Source organism: Nyctibius grandis, chromosome 4 (genome assembly GCF_013368605.1).
Source record: "Nyctibius grandis isolate bNycGra1 chromosome 4, bNycGra1.pri, whole genome shotgun sequence".
NCBI classification, from domain to species: domain Eukaryota; kingdom Metazoa; phylum Chordata; class Aves; order Nyctibiiformes; family Nyctibiidae; genus Nyctibius; species Nyctibius grandis.
Genome location: NC_090661.1, coordinates 581,988 through 595,257, shown reverse-complemented (window position 1 = coordinate 595,257; position 13,270 = coordinate 581,988). Strand labels below are relative to the sequence as shown.

At 39.6% G+C, this 13,270-nt stretch overlaps 1 protein-coding gene across 1 annotated transcript in view; it reads left to right on the top strand.

Annotated features, from left to right (window-relative positions):
- Positions 1 to 13,270, top strand: part of KNL1 (kinetochore scaffold 1) — a 28,641-nt gene that overhangs the window by 1,023 nt on the left and 14,348 nt on the right. The window contains exons 4-12 of the mRNA XM_068397681.1: positions 841 to 902; positions 1,366 to 1,421; positions 1,883 to 1,922; positions 2,996 to 3,033; positions 3,121 to 3,173; positions 4,426 to 9,684; positions 10,442 to 10,586; positions 11,558 to 11,625; positions 11,752 to 11,850. Of these exons, the coding sequence (XP_068253782.1) occupies positions 841 to 902; positions 1,366 to 1,421; positions 1,883 to 1,922; positions 2,996 to 3,033; positions 3,121 to 3,173; positions 4,426 to 9,684; positions 10,442 to 10,586; positions 11,558 to 11,625; positions 11,752 to 11,850 (5,820 nt within the window). The remainder of the gene's footprint in view (positions 1 to 840; positions 903 to 1,365; positions 1,422 to 1,882; positions 1,923 to 2,995; positions 3,034 to 3,120; positions 3,174 to 4,425; positions 9,685 to 10,441; positions 10,587 to 11,557; positions 11,626 to 11,751; positions 11,851 to 13,270) is intronic.

Sequence of the window (13,270 nt, the reverse complement as noted above, 5' to 3'; positions counted from 1 at the left end):
AAATAGTATAACTTGCTCCTTCATTTGACTTGAAGTTTGATCCACCAGTGTACAAACTGGTATAGTCAGTAAGATGGTTTTACATCTGAAAAAAAATCACCCTGACAATTTATTTAAAGTGAAAGCTACAAAATAAATCTTTTATTCCAGAAATACATACAGAATGTATTTCATGTTTATAGTGTCTGTTGTTTCTTAGAAATTGTAACTATAGGCCTGTTCAGTTTGCATTTCTTTTTAAATGCCATTTCTACCTGGGGTGTGTTCTAGGGGCTAATGTTATAGCTGCATCATATATGCACAGCAGTGGTGGGATGAGTTAGCTTGCCAGTATGTGTAATATTGCATCGTTATGTACCTTGTAACATTGCATTGGCATGAGATCATGTCAGTGACACCATAGAAACATTTATATAGGAAAATAGTGACTTTGATTCTTTCATGAATGCTTCCCTTTCTCCCATAAAGACAAACCATTATTACTATTTTTTTTGCACCTCTTGTAATGGAAAACTAAAGAAAAAAAAATCCTTGCTAAGCAACTACATATATTTTCCCTAGTATGCCAGATAGAAATCCGTATAACTGGTACTCTGCTGCTTGTGTTTGAAACCAGACATTTCTCACAGTGATCTTTAGATCCTACTTCTTATGAGATGGGTGTCTTTATGTCAGGTGAAGCTGGAGAACTATAAAGTAGGGATGTTGGTAGTATCTGTTGTACTTACTGGGCTCACACTTTTTGGGGGGTGTTTATTGGTTTTTGTGTTTCATGAAAAGCTTATTGTGACTTCTGGGATAAGAACAGTCCTCTGAAAGTGTTGTGTTCTTTATTGTCAGGACATCAATATAGAAAAACGTAGGAAAAACTCTCGCCGGGTCAGCTTTGCAAACACCATAAAGTAAGTTTGATCTGAAGGATGCAGATCTACATCCTTTATTTAAGCATAAAATGCAGGCTGTAGGTAATGATCTGGTATCCCCTAAAATTACCCTCACTGAATATTCACAAATGTATGCAAACAGCAAACTCTTGTCAGACTGAGTTGCTTTTGACCCATTATTAATTTTCTTTTCCTAGCTAGGAAAACAAAAAACAGTTCAGTGAATTTAATATAATTAGGAATTTTTGTTTCCCATTGAATTTTTTAGTGATTTCCAGCTTAAGTGTGATAATGGCATCTTCTTGCTGGAAAATACAGTTGGGTTCAGTACGCTGCTGGCTTTTGATATCTCACTTCAGACCATACCATGTGGAAAAGATTGACATTAGGGCTGATTTGGGAGGGGGGAGGTTACTTTTTTAATTTGCTTTGAAACAGATGGTCTTGTGTTTTCAAAACCTGGTGGTGTTCTTGTTCTTAGCTGCAGAGTCTTCCAGACAGACCTTAAGAATAACGCGGCAGAGAGAGAAAATACAGGTAAACCTGCTTTTTCTTCTCCTGACAGGATTCACAGGCTATTAGCAACAAGATTTTAGCCTGAATTTAAGAAGTCAGGCCTGTCAGTCACAGGTAAGGAGCAATACAGTCAGCTGTTTATCCTGGACTGTCTGCAAACCCATTAGTTACTGGTACTGTGGATCTTGTAGCTCAGAAAAAGAATTATTTTTTCAGACAAAATGCACCTACATCAAAATCTGCCTTGGGGATTTAGATCAAAACAAGGCTGAGCAGAATGTCATATTCTCTGTCAAAGATTACCTAGAAGAATCTGAAAAGCTAATGCATTTTTAAAGTACTTCTCTGGGTTTTTGCCACGATAAGAAGGCACATCAAGAGCAAGAACTTCAGAACATTCTTTTCTGTGTAGTTTACTCTTGTCTCTGAATGTTTTCATCATACTCACATTGTAATGTCATAATTTTCTTATTATTTTTCAGAGTGCGCAGCAGATACAAAGAATGATGTCCTTCTTAATCAGTAAGTTTGAGAAAAATCTCCCATGACTGTAGAGCTCTGTCCTGCAAATACATTTCTTCCCATGACATGCAACCATCAAAATATTACTCCTCAAAGAAATGCAGCATATGTATTTATTTATGTATAAAATTGCTCAGTGCTTTTGGTGAAAGAAGGGATACAGCAAAAAAAAAAAAGGATATAGCTGTGTTGGTCACTCACACAAACGTAGTGGTTTCTGAAAAATTGAACAATTATGGCTTGAAACGGCTTGGGAATGTTTTCCAGGAAAGACCTACCAGTTTCCATATCTGATAGACATAATCTTTGATGTTTATACATAACTTTTTCCCTCAGAGGTAGATAAACTGTTAGTCTGGCCTCAAAGTTCTTGTCTAGATAAAAAACAATGATGGGATTTTTAAAATTAAAATGACCTGGTAAGTAAAATAACAAGATTTAGACAACTGCTATGCGTGAAGGGGAATTTCTTACCTTTAAAATATATATCAAGGAACCAGCTTATGTACAGCTGTAGTTAACTCATGCTTTTAAAGGTATTAACCCAGTATAGTAACACATGTGTGTGTGCGTGTGCATATATATATATTAAAAAAAATCAGTAGTCTAGCTAAGGTTTCTTGGTCTTTAAAGAGCAATCAATAAAACAGTGGAGAGCATTAAAAAATAGACAAAACTACACAAGCTGGACATTTTATCTGGCTTTTTATTTTACAGAGGAATGATTTCAGGCTTTAGGAACACAGCTTCAGTTTCCCAAAGAGAAAGGAATAGCTAAAAATGGAAGGTCTGGGTTCAAAATAAAGTAGTAATCTTTTCCCTTTTTTCACTTGTTACTGAGGAATTAAAATGCCACCTGTATGTTGAACAATGGCTTGTGGCGTGCTAAGATGAGAGAATCTCATGGTAAAATAAGATTGCAGCTCAAATTAGAATACACTGAAGACATACAAGTAGTGTCTGATACCTGCTGCCCAGTCCTGTATGAGCTATGCAACAGAATTCTCTGCCCTTTCAGTATATTGCTGAATTTGAAATCTTTTAACAAACTTTACCCAACCCACCTTTTGTAGAAATGAAGAACCTGAAGCTGTTCCGTGTGAGATCACTGGTGAGTTTGGAAATAGATCTTCAGCTCGGTGGATAAAATAATAACAAAGTAGTGCAACAAATAGAGTATTCCCTTTTCTTTCCCCAGGGATGAACACTTTGCTTCATGCCCCTATCCAGGCATCAGTGCAGCAGACTGAGGTATGTGAAGGCTTTCAATTAAAAATATCAGTGTCCAAACTATATTCCAATAATTTGCGTAGTAAAGATGAAAAATAACTCAACTGCCTAAAAAATAAATCCTTGTATTTACATAAAATGCTTCTGAAAGCTAATCTTCTATATTTTGAAGCATTTTCCTAATCTGATAGGCATTATACTGCAGTGTTGATAACTCTTGCTTCTAAAATTGCTTGCTAATTTTCCAGTACCTGAGCTAGTTCCTCCATTCTTTTCAATTCTTATCTAAGAATATGCAAAGGAGCTTATGTTTCACATAGGTCTGGTTATGTATTTTTCCTCATGAGTTACTCTCTGCTTGTGTGGTTTTTCTTCCATGGATATGCACAAATGTACCCTCTGTTCCTGCTGTTAAAAAGCTTTAGGCAAACTGCAATGATTAACCTGAAAAGGTAACTGAATGTCTTCAGTGGAATCAAGGGATAAACCACAAAATTCTTAGCTAAGACCTTCACGGGCACAATTGCACAGAAATCCTGGATGTGTTACACTTCAGTGATGATGTGACAGCACTGTGGGGTTAAAGCAATTGTTGGAACAGTCTCCCTTGTGCTTCTAGTGTATTTGATTTCTTGCATTTATAAAATAGCACATGTAATTTGAAGTAAACGTGAAGCTGTTCTTAATATATCCATTATATTTGATAAAATATAGTATTATATCTTGTTACTGGCCGTTTTTTTTCCCCACAGCTTTAAAACTATAAATCCTCTCTGTTAGAGACTAAACTCTCCCTAATCAGTGGTGGGAAGTCTTTTAAAACATCCACCGTGGTGTTGCTGCTTTGGGGCTCGTGTGATAAGCTGGGCAAGGTTTTTGCCTGCAGTGAAGCGAGGAAGAAAAAGGTGGAAACCACACTGCAGGGATATAGAAAATACTGATCCATAGGACTCAGTAACTGTTGCATGCTTAGAGTGACATGTCTAGATATGAAGTCTTTGCCCAACAGTTAAACTGAGACACGTGCTTTCAAAAAAGGGCATTTAAATATGGTATGTGTAATAATTAAGTCGTTATCTTTTCCTTGAATGTGTTACAGCTTATCGAGGAGGACTGAAATCAATGTTCTTTGTTGTTTTTTTTTAAAAAATGTAAAGATAGAGCTATAACCTTAGGACTGCATTAATTGACTTTTGTTTTAAATAGAATAAACCACTGTATCGTTTGTTTTAAGTGTCAGTAACTGTAATTCCTTCCTTTTTTTCTTTTTTAGTGGCATGATGCGGACAATGCCATTCAAAGGACAAACAGGCATGACACCACCCTCATCTTTTCAGATGAAAATGAAATAGATATGACAGCTAGTCACACTGCAGTGATTACACATAACCTGGAAAACAATCAAGCTGACAACACTGAGAAAATAGATATCACGTCGTTTCTGGCTGGGTTAAACTCTAACAGTGGAAAGGCAGAAATGAGCAAAGAATTTAATTTTTTCTCTGGCCCTACGAACCATTCGTGCCCATCTCTGGAACAGAAGGAAGATGCTACTGCTGTAAAAAAAATAGATTTCAATGAATTTTTGATGAGCTTGAAGTCAAACGAAAAGGCACTCAATCCTATTGAGGGACCTGAAAAAGAGAATGTGTTTTTTGTCCCTTCGCAAGTCTCGGAAGACATGGCACGGTCATCGGTGGAATCTGTATATTCCCATGAACCTCTAGACACCTGCAATGTAACAAAAGTCTTCAGAGGGCAAGATGATGGAATGGAGATGACAAAATGCCAGGCATCTGATGTCAAAGCTGTGTTTTCTGGTAGCTGTGCAGCTCCCCCAGAGCAATTACCGCGTGCAGATGTTACCGAGGCGTTCATAGACGATGGGATGGACATGACAACTAGTCACACAGCAAAGATGTCTTTTCCCTTCGCCAGTGTCGGGAATCAGAGTCTAAACTTCAAAAAGGATCTCCCGTCCACCGAGTTAGATAATTCTATATTAAAGACAGCATCTAATCAGCACTTAATTGTTCAGCACAACCCTCAACTTTGTACAGACAAAAAAATAGTAAATGTTGAAGACAGACGAGATCCTACGGTGCTGCGAAGTGTTAAACAAGAGGCCAGAACAATGTCTGCTATCCCAGGGTCCATTTCTTCTGAGACTGTCTTCCGAGGTGATAAAACTGTTGTTTTTTCTAAGTGTGATGACATGGAAATTACTGGGAATTATACAGATGTAATCTCTAATGACAGTACCAAAGAAATGAACAGTTCACGTCATAAACCTTTTGAAAAGCCAGTTAATACAAACTCTTCGGTAGCAGAAAACAGATGTCCAGCACCTGGTGACAGGGGCATTACAAAGAGTCTGACATCTTTAGATAATCGAGCTTCTGTGTCATATAAAAATAGTGCTCTTGAACTACCTTCAGGCTCAGATGAACAAATTGAAAAAGTGGCCCAAGATCACGGGACGGCTTCAGTGAATGTTGGTTTTGATTCACGTACAAATTCAGTGTCTGCTGGTGTTTCTAAGAGTAGACTTCAGCACAGACTAGCAAACTCTCAACGTGTTTCTCTGCCAGGTGAGAAGACAGTAATATTCTCAGGAGAAGATATGGACTTGACTAAAAGCTGTGTGGTCAAGGATGATGGTAAGAATGTTGAAAATGAATCTCCTGCTGGAGTGTTCACCTCTGTCACCTGCAAACCTCATTTTCTTGGTAACAGATCTACAGCTCCCAATTTAAATGAACAGGAAGAAATGGAAATAACCAAATGCCACCCTGTTGTCATTGATGATCAAAGCAATGGGATAACTGCAGAAGCAAAACAAATGCATTGTAAAATAATTCCAAGAAAGAACCAGAGCAAAAATGTCATTGAAGGTGCGAATTCTTTAGATATGGACAAGGAAAATCTTGAGGTGATCAGTATCGATGGGAATATTAAAAGAAGCCAGGCTATAGAAATGAATAGTAAAGATCTTGAGGTGATAATGGTTGACAAGAAGCTTGGAAAACCAAACTTTCAGGCAAGTGGTCCAAGTTCCTACGCAAAGAGCGTGTGTTCATTACAAGAGCAAAAGAGAGAAGTCCCTGAGAATATTGTCACCGACACCAGTGCGTTCGTGTCTTTGCAAAGTCAAAAAGTTTTTGTATCACAACCTTTGGAAAAAACCCTTCTCAATGCTTCAGTTGCCTGCACAAATGACAAAATGGGCATGTTTTCAGATGATCAAAGCATGGACATAACCAAAACTCATCCTGCTGCGTTTGATGTTGCTCCTATTAATACCGTACAAGATTATGAGAATAATCATAATCGAAATAATGTAATATCCAAGCAGCTGCAAACCCAGACCTTCCAGTTTTCTGGTAATTCTAGTGTAAATATCACAAGTCAGGCTGCAGCAAGGGAATGTGGGGATTGGAAAATGAACACAAATAAGCAAACTGTTACTCCTTTGGCTCCAAATGGTTCACTTATTTCCAGTAATGAGCCTGCTCCCTCTGGAATGAAAAGAAATGAACAGCTTGGAACAATATTAGGAATAAATGCAGATTGCCAAGACTCAGACAGGCAAGAGAAAGCCCGTACTGTGACGGCAGTAAACAAAGTATTGCCAACTCGAGTAGGTTCTGAGAGAGATTTTTCAATTGGTAAAACAGTTTCGTCAGAAGATGATTTTAAAACCCCTCTCTCAGCTGATGGCCTGCGCTTGAAGGGTGCTGAAGAGCCCTTACTGGCCAATACATCTGAACCACATAGGGGAAGTGCCCCGTTGCCTTCGGTTTTAGAAAAGTCAGTTGTGTTTCCCTCTGGTGAAAACATGGACTTGACTGGAAACTGCGTGGTGATGGTTCCTGATTACAACATCAGTGCTGTGTTATCAGAACGAAAAGCAGCACCTGGATACTTTGTTCAAGATGAAAATAAAATAATGTCCTTAAAAAAGGGGGTCATGGTGACGACAAATAGTCAGGAGCAGCCTGCGTGTGGTGTGTACTCCTTGGTATCTGGCAAGAAAATGTTACCCATGACTGGTTTAAAACATTTGCCTTTTGCAGGTGAGAAAACGACCGTATTTTCAGAAGATGCTGATATGGACATAACCAGAAGTCACACAGTTTCAGCAGACAAAATAATTTTGCAGCATAAAAGTTCAAATGATGATGTATCCTTAATTTCTGGAGGTAAAACTTGTGTTTTTACCTACAATGATGACATGGAAATAAGTAGACTTGATACTGTTGCAATTGATAAATCTGTGGAAAAGGCTGCATCTCAAGGGATGCTTGACATGGCTAAAAGGCCTGGGAGGAAAAGCTTGAAGGGAACAACAGGGGAGAAAACACTCTTATTTTCGCTGAATGATGAGAATAATGACATGGAGATCACAGAGAGCCATACAGCTGCAATAGGCCATGAAATTGTCTCACAGAATGAGGGAGGGCTTCATTGCGTCTCTTCAGCTCATCCTGTTAAAACTGTTATGTTCACGAGTAGCCAGGCTGACATGGACATCACCAAGTCTTGCTCTGCTGATAAAATTACTGTAAAAGTTGTGTGTGATGATAAACTGCACTTGGATAAGGAGGTTGGACAGCAAGCACCTTCGAATAGTGAAGCTACAGTGTTAGCTATGGATGATATGGAAATCACCAAAACCCATAATGTAGCTTTGGAAGAAAATTCCCTGCAAGGTAGGCAGCCCAGTCAGTCAGGTCCTTCAACTTCCACAATTATGTTTACGAGTTGCCAGGCTGACATGGAAATGACTGAGTCTCACTCTGTTGATGAAAGTATTGAAAGAGTCTTACGTGAGGACAGACTAAACCTGGCTAAGGTTGGGCAGGAGGCTGCTCCAGAGAGCAGAACAGTTGTTTTTACTTCAGCTGAGGATATGGAGATCACTAAAACTCATACAGCTGTATTAAGGGGTGAAACTGATGTACAGGACAGAGCATCCATCCCAGCCATTTCTGCAGTTCCTGCTGATAAAACCACTGTGTTCACCCCCAACCACGATAATATGGAAATAACTGCATCTCACCCTGTTGCTGTTAATAACAATGTGAATGGGTTTGAGAACCAAGAAGTGTCACAGAAAAGCACTCTGCAACCAGACTTGCATATTGTGGTGTTGTCTTCTCGCAGAGATGAAATAGATTCCCTGCACACAGAAGACCTGAATGGTGAATATCATACAAAATCTAAGGATAAGCCCAGCATTCCCTCTTCTTCATCAGCTGCAGCATTTCCGAGTGAGAAAGGAGCTCCCAAAGTCCACAGTGGCACACCACCAGATTCCGTTTATTCTGTCTCATTTCCAGAAGAGACTGTGGGTATGCAGGCACCACCGGATCTTGAGCTTCCCATGGATAATTCTGTCCCTGTGAACAGTCAGCAGGACCTCACACCTCCAGAAAACCTGAAATCAAAGAGAATGTCTTTCAAGCTTCCAAGTAATGGGCCTATGGATTGCAGTGAAGAGAGTGGCGATTGGGTATCCCATGTTTCACTTCCCATCCAGCAACCAGATTCTCCGATGAGTTCTACAGATGCACAGAGTGCTCAGAGAAACCAAGTGTTGAAAGGTTATTCATCTAGACGTGAAGAGTTAGCTACAGATTTAGGCTTGGCTGGAGCAAGCCTTGTTCCAGTTTCTAACAAGGAATCAGAGGAAAATGAGGGGCTGTCAGCTGAAGGGGAGACACCTCCAGAAGACTTTCAGATAAACTCTGAACAAACCAAGCAACTTTTGGTCAGTGATAGTCCAAGACATCAAACAGATCCCACTCTTGCACCTGAATTATTAGGTATTTTAAATGTTTGTTCAAGACTGAACAATATTAGAAGGAAATCTACAGTTCTCTCCATTTCTGAAAGTGCTTTTTCTGACCAGTTGCCCAAATCACCAACTCAGCCAGAGGATACCTTGAAGTTAGGAAAAAATACTGTAAATGAACCAAATGATTTATTTTATACCAAAAAGCAGGAGAACACATGTCTTGAGTCTGGAGCTGCTTCCATAGATGCAAATTTAGGCATGGCACTTAAGGATAAATATCAAGGAATAAATGTCCCTCTAGGTATCTTCCAGCCTAAATTACCAAACAGAAGAAATCCTTCTGTTTCTAGTGTACAAGACATAAATGCAAAATCTTCAGACAAAGGAGAAGCACCAGTTTCAGAAGTAGGTTTAAACGCTGGTGAAACCCCAGGTAACAAGGAGTCTAGTAGGCAGAACTTCAGCCCTTCTCAGTTCATAGCAGAGGAATTTCTTCCTGTCTGCCTAGAAGAAATGGATTCAAATGAAACTGCAAGCTCTGAACTCGTGGAAAATGCTTGCAATGAAATAAGCAAAAAACAAATCTTCCACAATGAAAAGAATCAATCTGAAGAGACAGAAACTTGCAACAACACAAAAAGAGCTTTGGAACGAGATGAGGAGGATCTTCAAAGTCCAAAGAAGCTCAAGAGGGATGAAAACTTGGGTGGTGAAGGCTCTCAAGACCTGCAGGTGAGCCTGATCACTCGTTATAAGGGTAGAGTGAACACTAACAGGACTTGTTTGAGTTTTGGGGTGTAAGCAGATCTCTTGGTAGGTTTTCTTGTTTCTCTTCACCACCATTTTGCTGTGTCATCCCCTGTATTTTTCATTGTTTTGCCAAAATGTGTGTTGATGTGTGCAGCTTTCCTGAACCACTCAAACCAGACAGAATAAGGGACATGTCAATTTTAAATCATTTTCTCCATATCCTTTCTCTACTAAATGCTCTTAGTCCTCTGAACTAACCTATTTGCGTGTTGTTGCTTAGGTACAATGATAGAGTAAGGCCTAAAGCAATTATTTAAAATCCAAACAGGGATGTTTAGTTTAAATTAGCTTTTTTTATAGACAGCACAAATCGTAGCTGAATCAAGAAAATCTGTGCAAATATGGAACATTAATCTGACCTTAAAAATAAGTTTGTACATCATCAGTACATAGAAACTTTCTAGTTCCAAAAGCTGGAAGGGTGTGCTCTGGTGGCTACTGCTTTGATTGAGAAATGAATGAAGGATTTTGCAGCTTTACTTCCTACACGTCATCGTAGGAAATGGCTTGACGAGCCATATGCTGGTTTGTCATGCTGATTAGACATAAAGTGTGCTGATACTAAAAATGAAACAATTCTGAATGTCAAGAAATGGCTACAGTGAACTGCTGATGGACTTACTCTTGTTTTGTTTCATATAACTCTTTTGATATTTTTTTTTAAACTTGCTAATATTAGGTGACTTTGGGCACTGTGCCTCAAAGCCAAGCAGAAGTTCATGAAGGTGAAGATCCTCCAAATGTATCAGCTAAAAGCCCTGACTGCACTCGTGCCAGCACCAGCAGCTCTCTGGATTCCGTTAAGGCTGACACGGAATTAACAAGTAAGCCTTCCTTTGTGGGGGTAGTCTCAAACGCTCGTGTTCTTGACCCTTAATCAAGGAAGAGCCCAACCCCTACCATGTGTTTCATTTGGGAAAGGCCTCGAATGCCTGTGTCAGCTTCCCACCCAGCCAACACGCTCTTACGTTCTGGCTAAGAGTCCACCCCATTCAAGGAAAACTGAGGTGAGAAGAAAAAGGAGCAGAATTTAAGTACAGCTTTGTTTTCGAGGGCAAGTTGGGCTGGTGAGGCAGTTTAGTTACCTTAGCAAAGCCCCATCCTAAATAAAGATGGTTTTAAGTTGGTTCCATGCAGAATGAGTCTGCGTGTCTCAGCACTGCGCTCTTGGAAGGAGACTCCTCAGAGTGCATTGCAGGGACAGTCTCTAAGCAGATTCAACGCCCAGGTTTAATTAGCTCTTGCTAATTAGCTGATACCTAACAATGAGGCAGAAACCTGCCAATCGTCTGGTAAGTGATATCTTGCCTCTATATACCAAACCAATTCCAATTTTGGCCTCCTGCAACCATGAAAGCACATGCCTTATCCAGCAGAAGTTGGGCTTTTTCCTCTGAGTGAGAAACTAGCCCTTGTTGGCTCAGAACTTGAAAGCCATGTTTTGGCCTTGAAAGCTTGGCCTCTGTCTACATAGGATGGCCTCTGAACTGGCTGGAGTCTCTTTCTCAGTTTTACTTTTTGGTATGTTACATATGGCTTTACTCCCATAGAAAAGTGAACTCTCTCATGCCATTACTGCTCTGACAGATTTTATTTTACATTAGATTTTTAATCTAGTCCTCCTGATTTGCCTCAAGTAGTTGTTTCCTCAGTTACTTCATTCAGCACTGGAAACACACATAAAAATTAAACACACATTAAAATTGCTTTTATTTTTCTAGAGCTAATAAGCTCAGGTTCATATTTCTGTAAGAATATTATTAACCCCAGCGATATCCCCTTTTTTTTCGGCTAGTTCAGCGAAGCAGTCAGATGGAGTCTCACCTTCTCACAGACAGCATTTGTGAGGATGCCTTACGGGAGGTATGTAAATAGCTGAAAGGTGCTAACTTCTTGTCCTAACAGGAAAAACACTCCTGTGCGTGTGTGCAAGTAAGCATTCTTGCTTGAAAAATGTACTCATCTGGACGTTTTTCCTACTCTGTACAGAAATTTCAGAGTGGTGTTATTACAGTTGGGGAGTTTTTTACACTTCTTGAAGTCCATGTTCCAATTCAGAAGCCCCGGCGTAGCCACCTCCCAGCCAGTGTGAGTATCTCCTTTGATAAGCATAGTATAATTGACCTTAAATTATATTCCTTTGTCTTTTTTTTTTTTTAATTTTTATCAACTAATCAGTCTGTATTAAAGGCCTTTAAATGAGAAGCCAGAAGTCAGTTCCACCTTGGCAAGTGTGTTAGACATTGCATGCTTCCTCTTCTCTCTTTGCTTGTTCACCTCTGGTAAGTCTGATGCTTTTTTTTCCCTCAATCCTGAAGAACAGAGTAGCTTGCAGTCTCTTCACAAAACACCATGTATTCAGGATTATCTGTTCTTGGGAAATCTAGTAATTCTTGCTTTTTTACCTTGTTTTAAGGCTAAGTTTGAAAGTAAGAATTAGAAGCTCGGTCTAACCTTTTCACTTTGTCTTATGTCCTGGTTTGGCCCAAACCAGGCCAATTAGTCTTAGAGAAACCAAGGTCACTGCTAACCTGATGGACTTACTATGTCCATCAGCCACTGAAACCAGAATCCTGAAGTGCTACTCTGCCTCCTACTACCTGTTGTACTCTCTCATTCATAAGTGCTTCACCATGACATTACTGCTCTTTATTTCTTCCCCTTACGTCTGTTCTGCCTGGACCCCGTTTCAGCATCCTCATCCTGAAAGGTTTCCACTGAACTCTTGCAGACATGGGAGCAACTTTTTATTGCACACAGTACCACCCACTGGTAGTAACTTGATGCTGAACAAGGCAATAATTTTACTCTGCAATCATCCTGAAAACAAAATCCTTTGTTTGCAGGAAAGGCGCCTTATTTTCACATATAGGCTTCCTTAAGAGGAGTGTTTGACTTGCTTATTTGTACACATTTGTGTAGCCAACTGGATTTCTAACTGGATGCTGGGGCTGGTCTCTGTTTTCTGTCTGGTTTTCACAAATAATCTTCCTGAGGCATGATACTTATGTAACGAAGTAGTGTGAATGAGCTGCTTAGTTTTCTGTACGTAGGTATTATACTGACATGGAAAAGTTTCAAGCTTCACAAACAGAGAAGGTTTGTAAGATTGCAATGCTTGGCATTGTTTTAATAAAGTACATGGGGATTTAGTTCAAATACTTCAATTTCCTGCTGCTTACTACAGTTTCTACTGGCACAGTGAACGATGCACTGGGGCAATGGAAAAGCCTTCCTGGAAAGTGGAAAACCTTAGCAGTGTCTGCTTAATTTTCACACTGGTTTGGGAGTTCCTTCTATGCCAATACTTATTCTAGAGTGCTGGAGAACTTCTCAGCAGTCTGTTCAATGCTAATTAAGTTCTAATAGGATTTGATCTTCCTTCTTTCAACTGGGTGGTGTGACACCTGTTTTGGTAGGAATTCTTCATATGTCTTTATGACAAGAAGTGGAAGAGTGAAGCAATTTCTGTGTATGAAAAGGTGTGGTCAAGATCATATTCTTCACG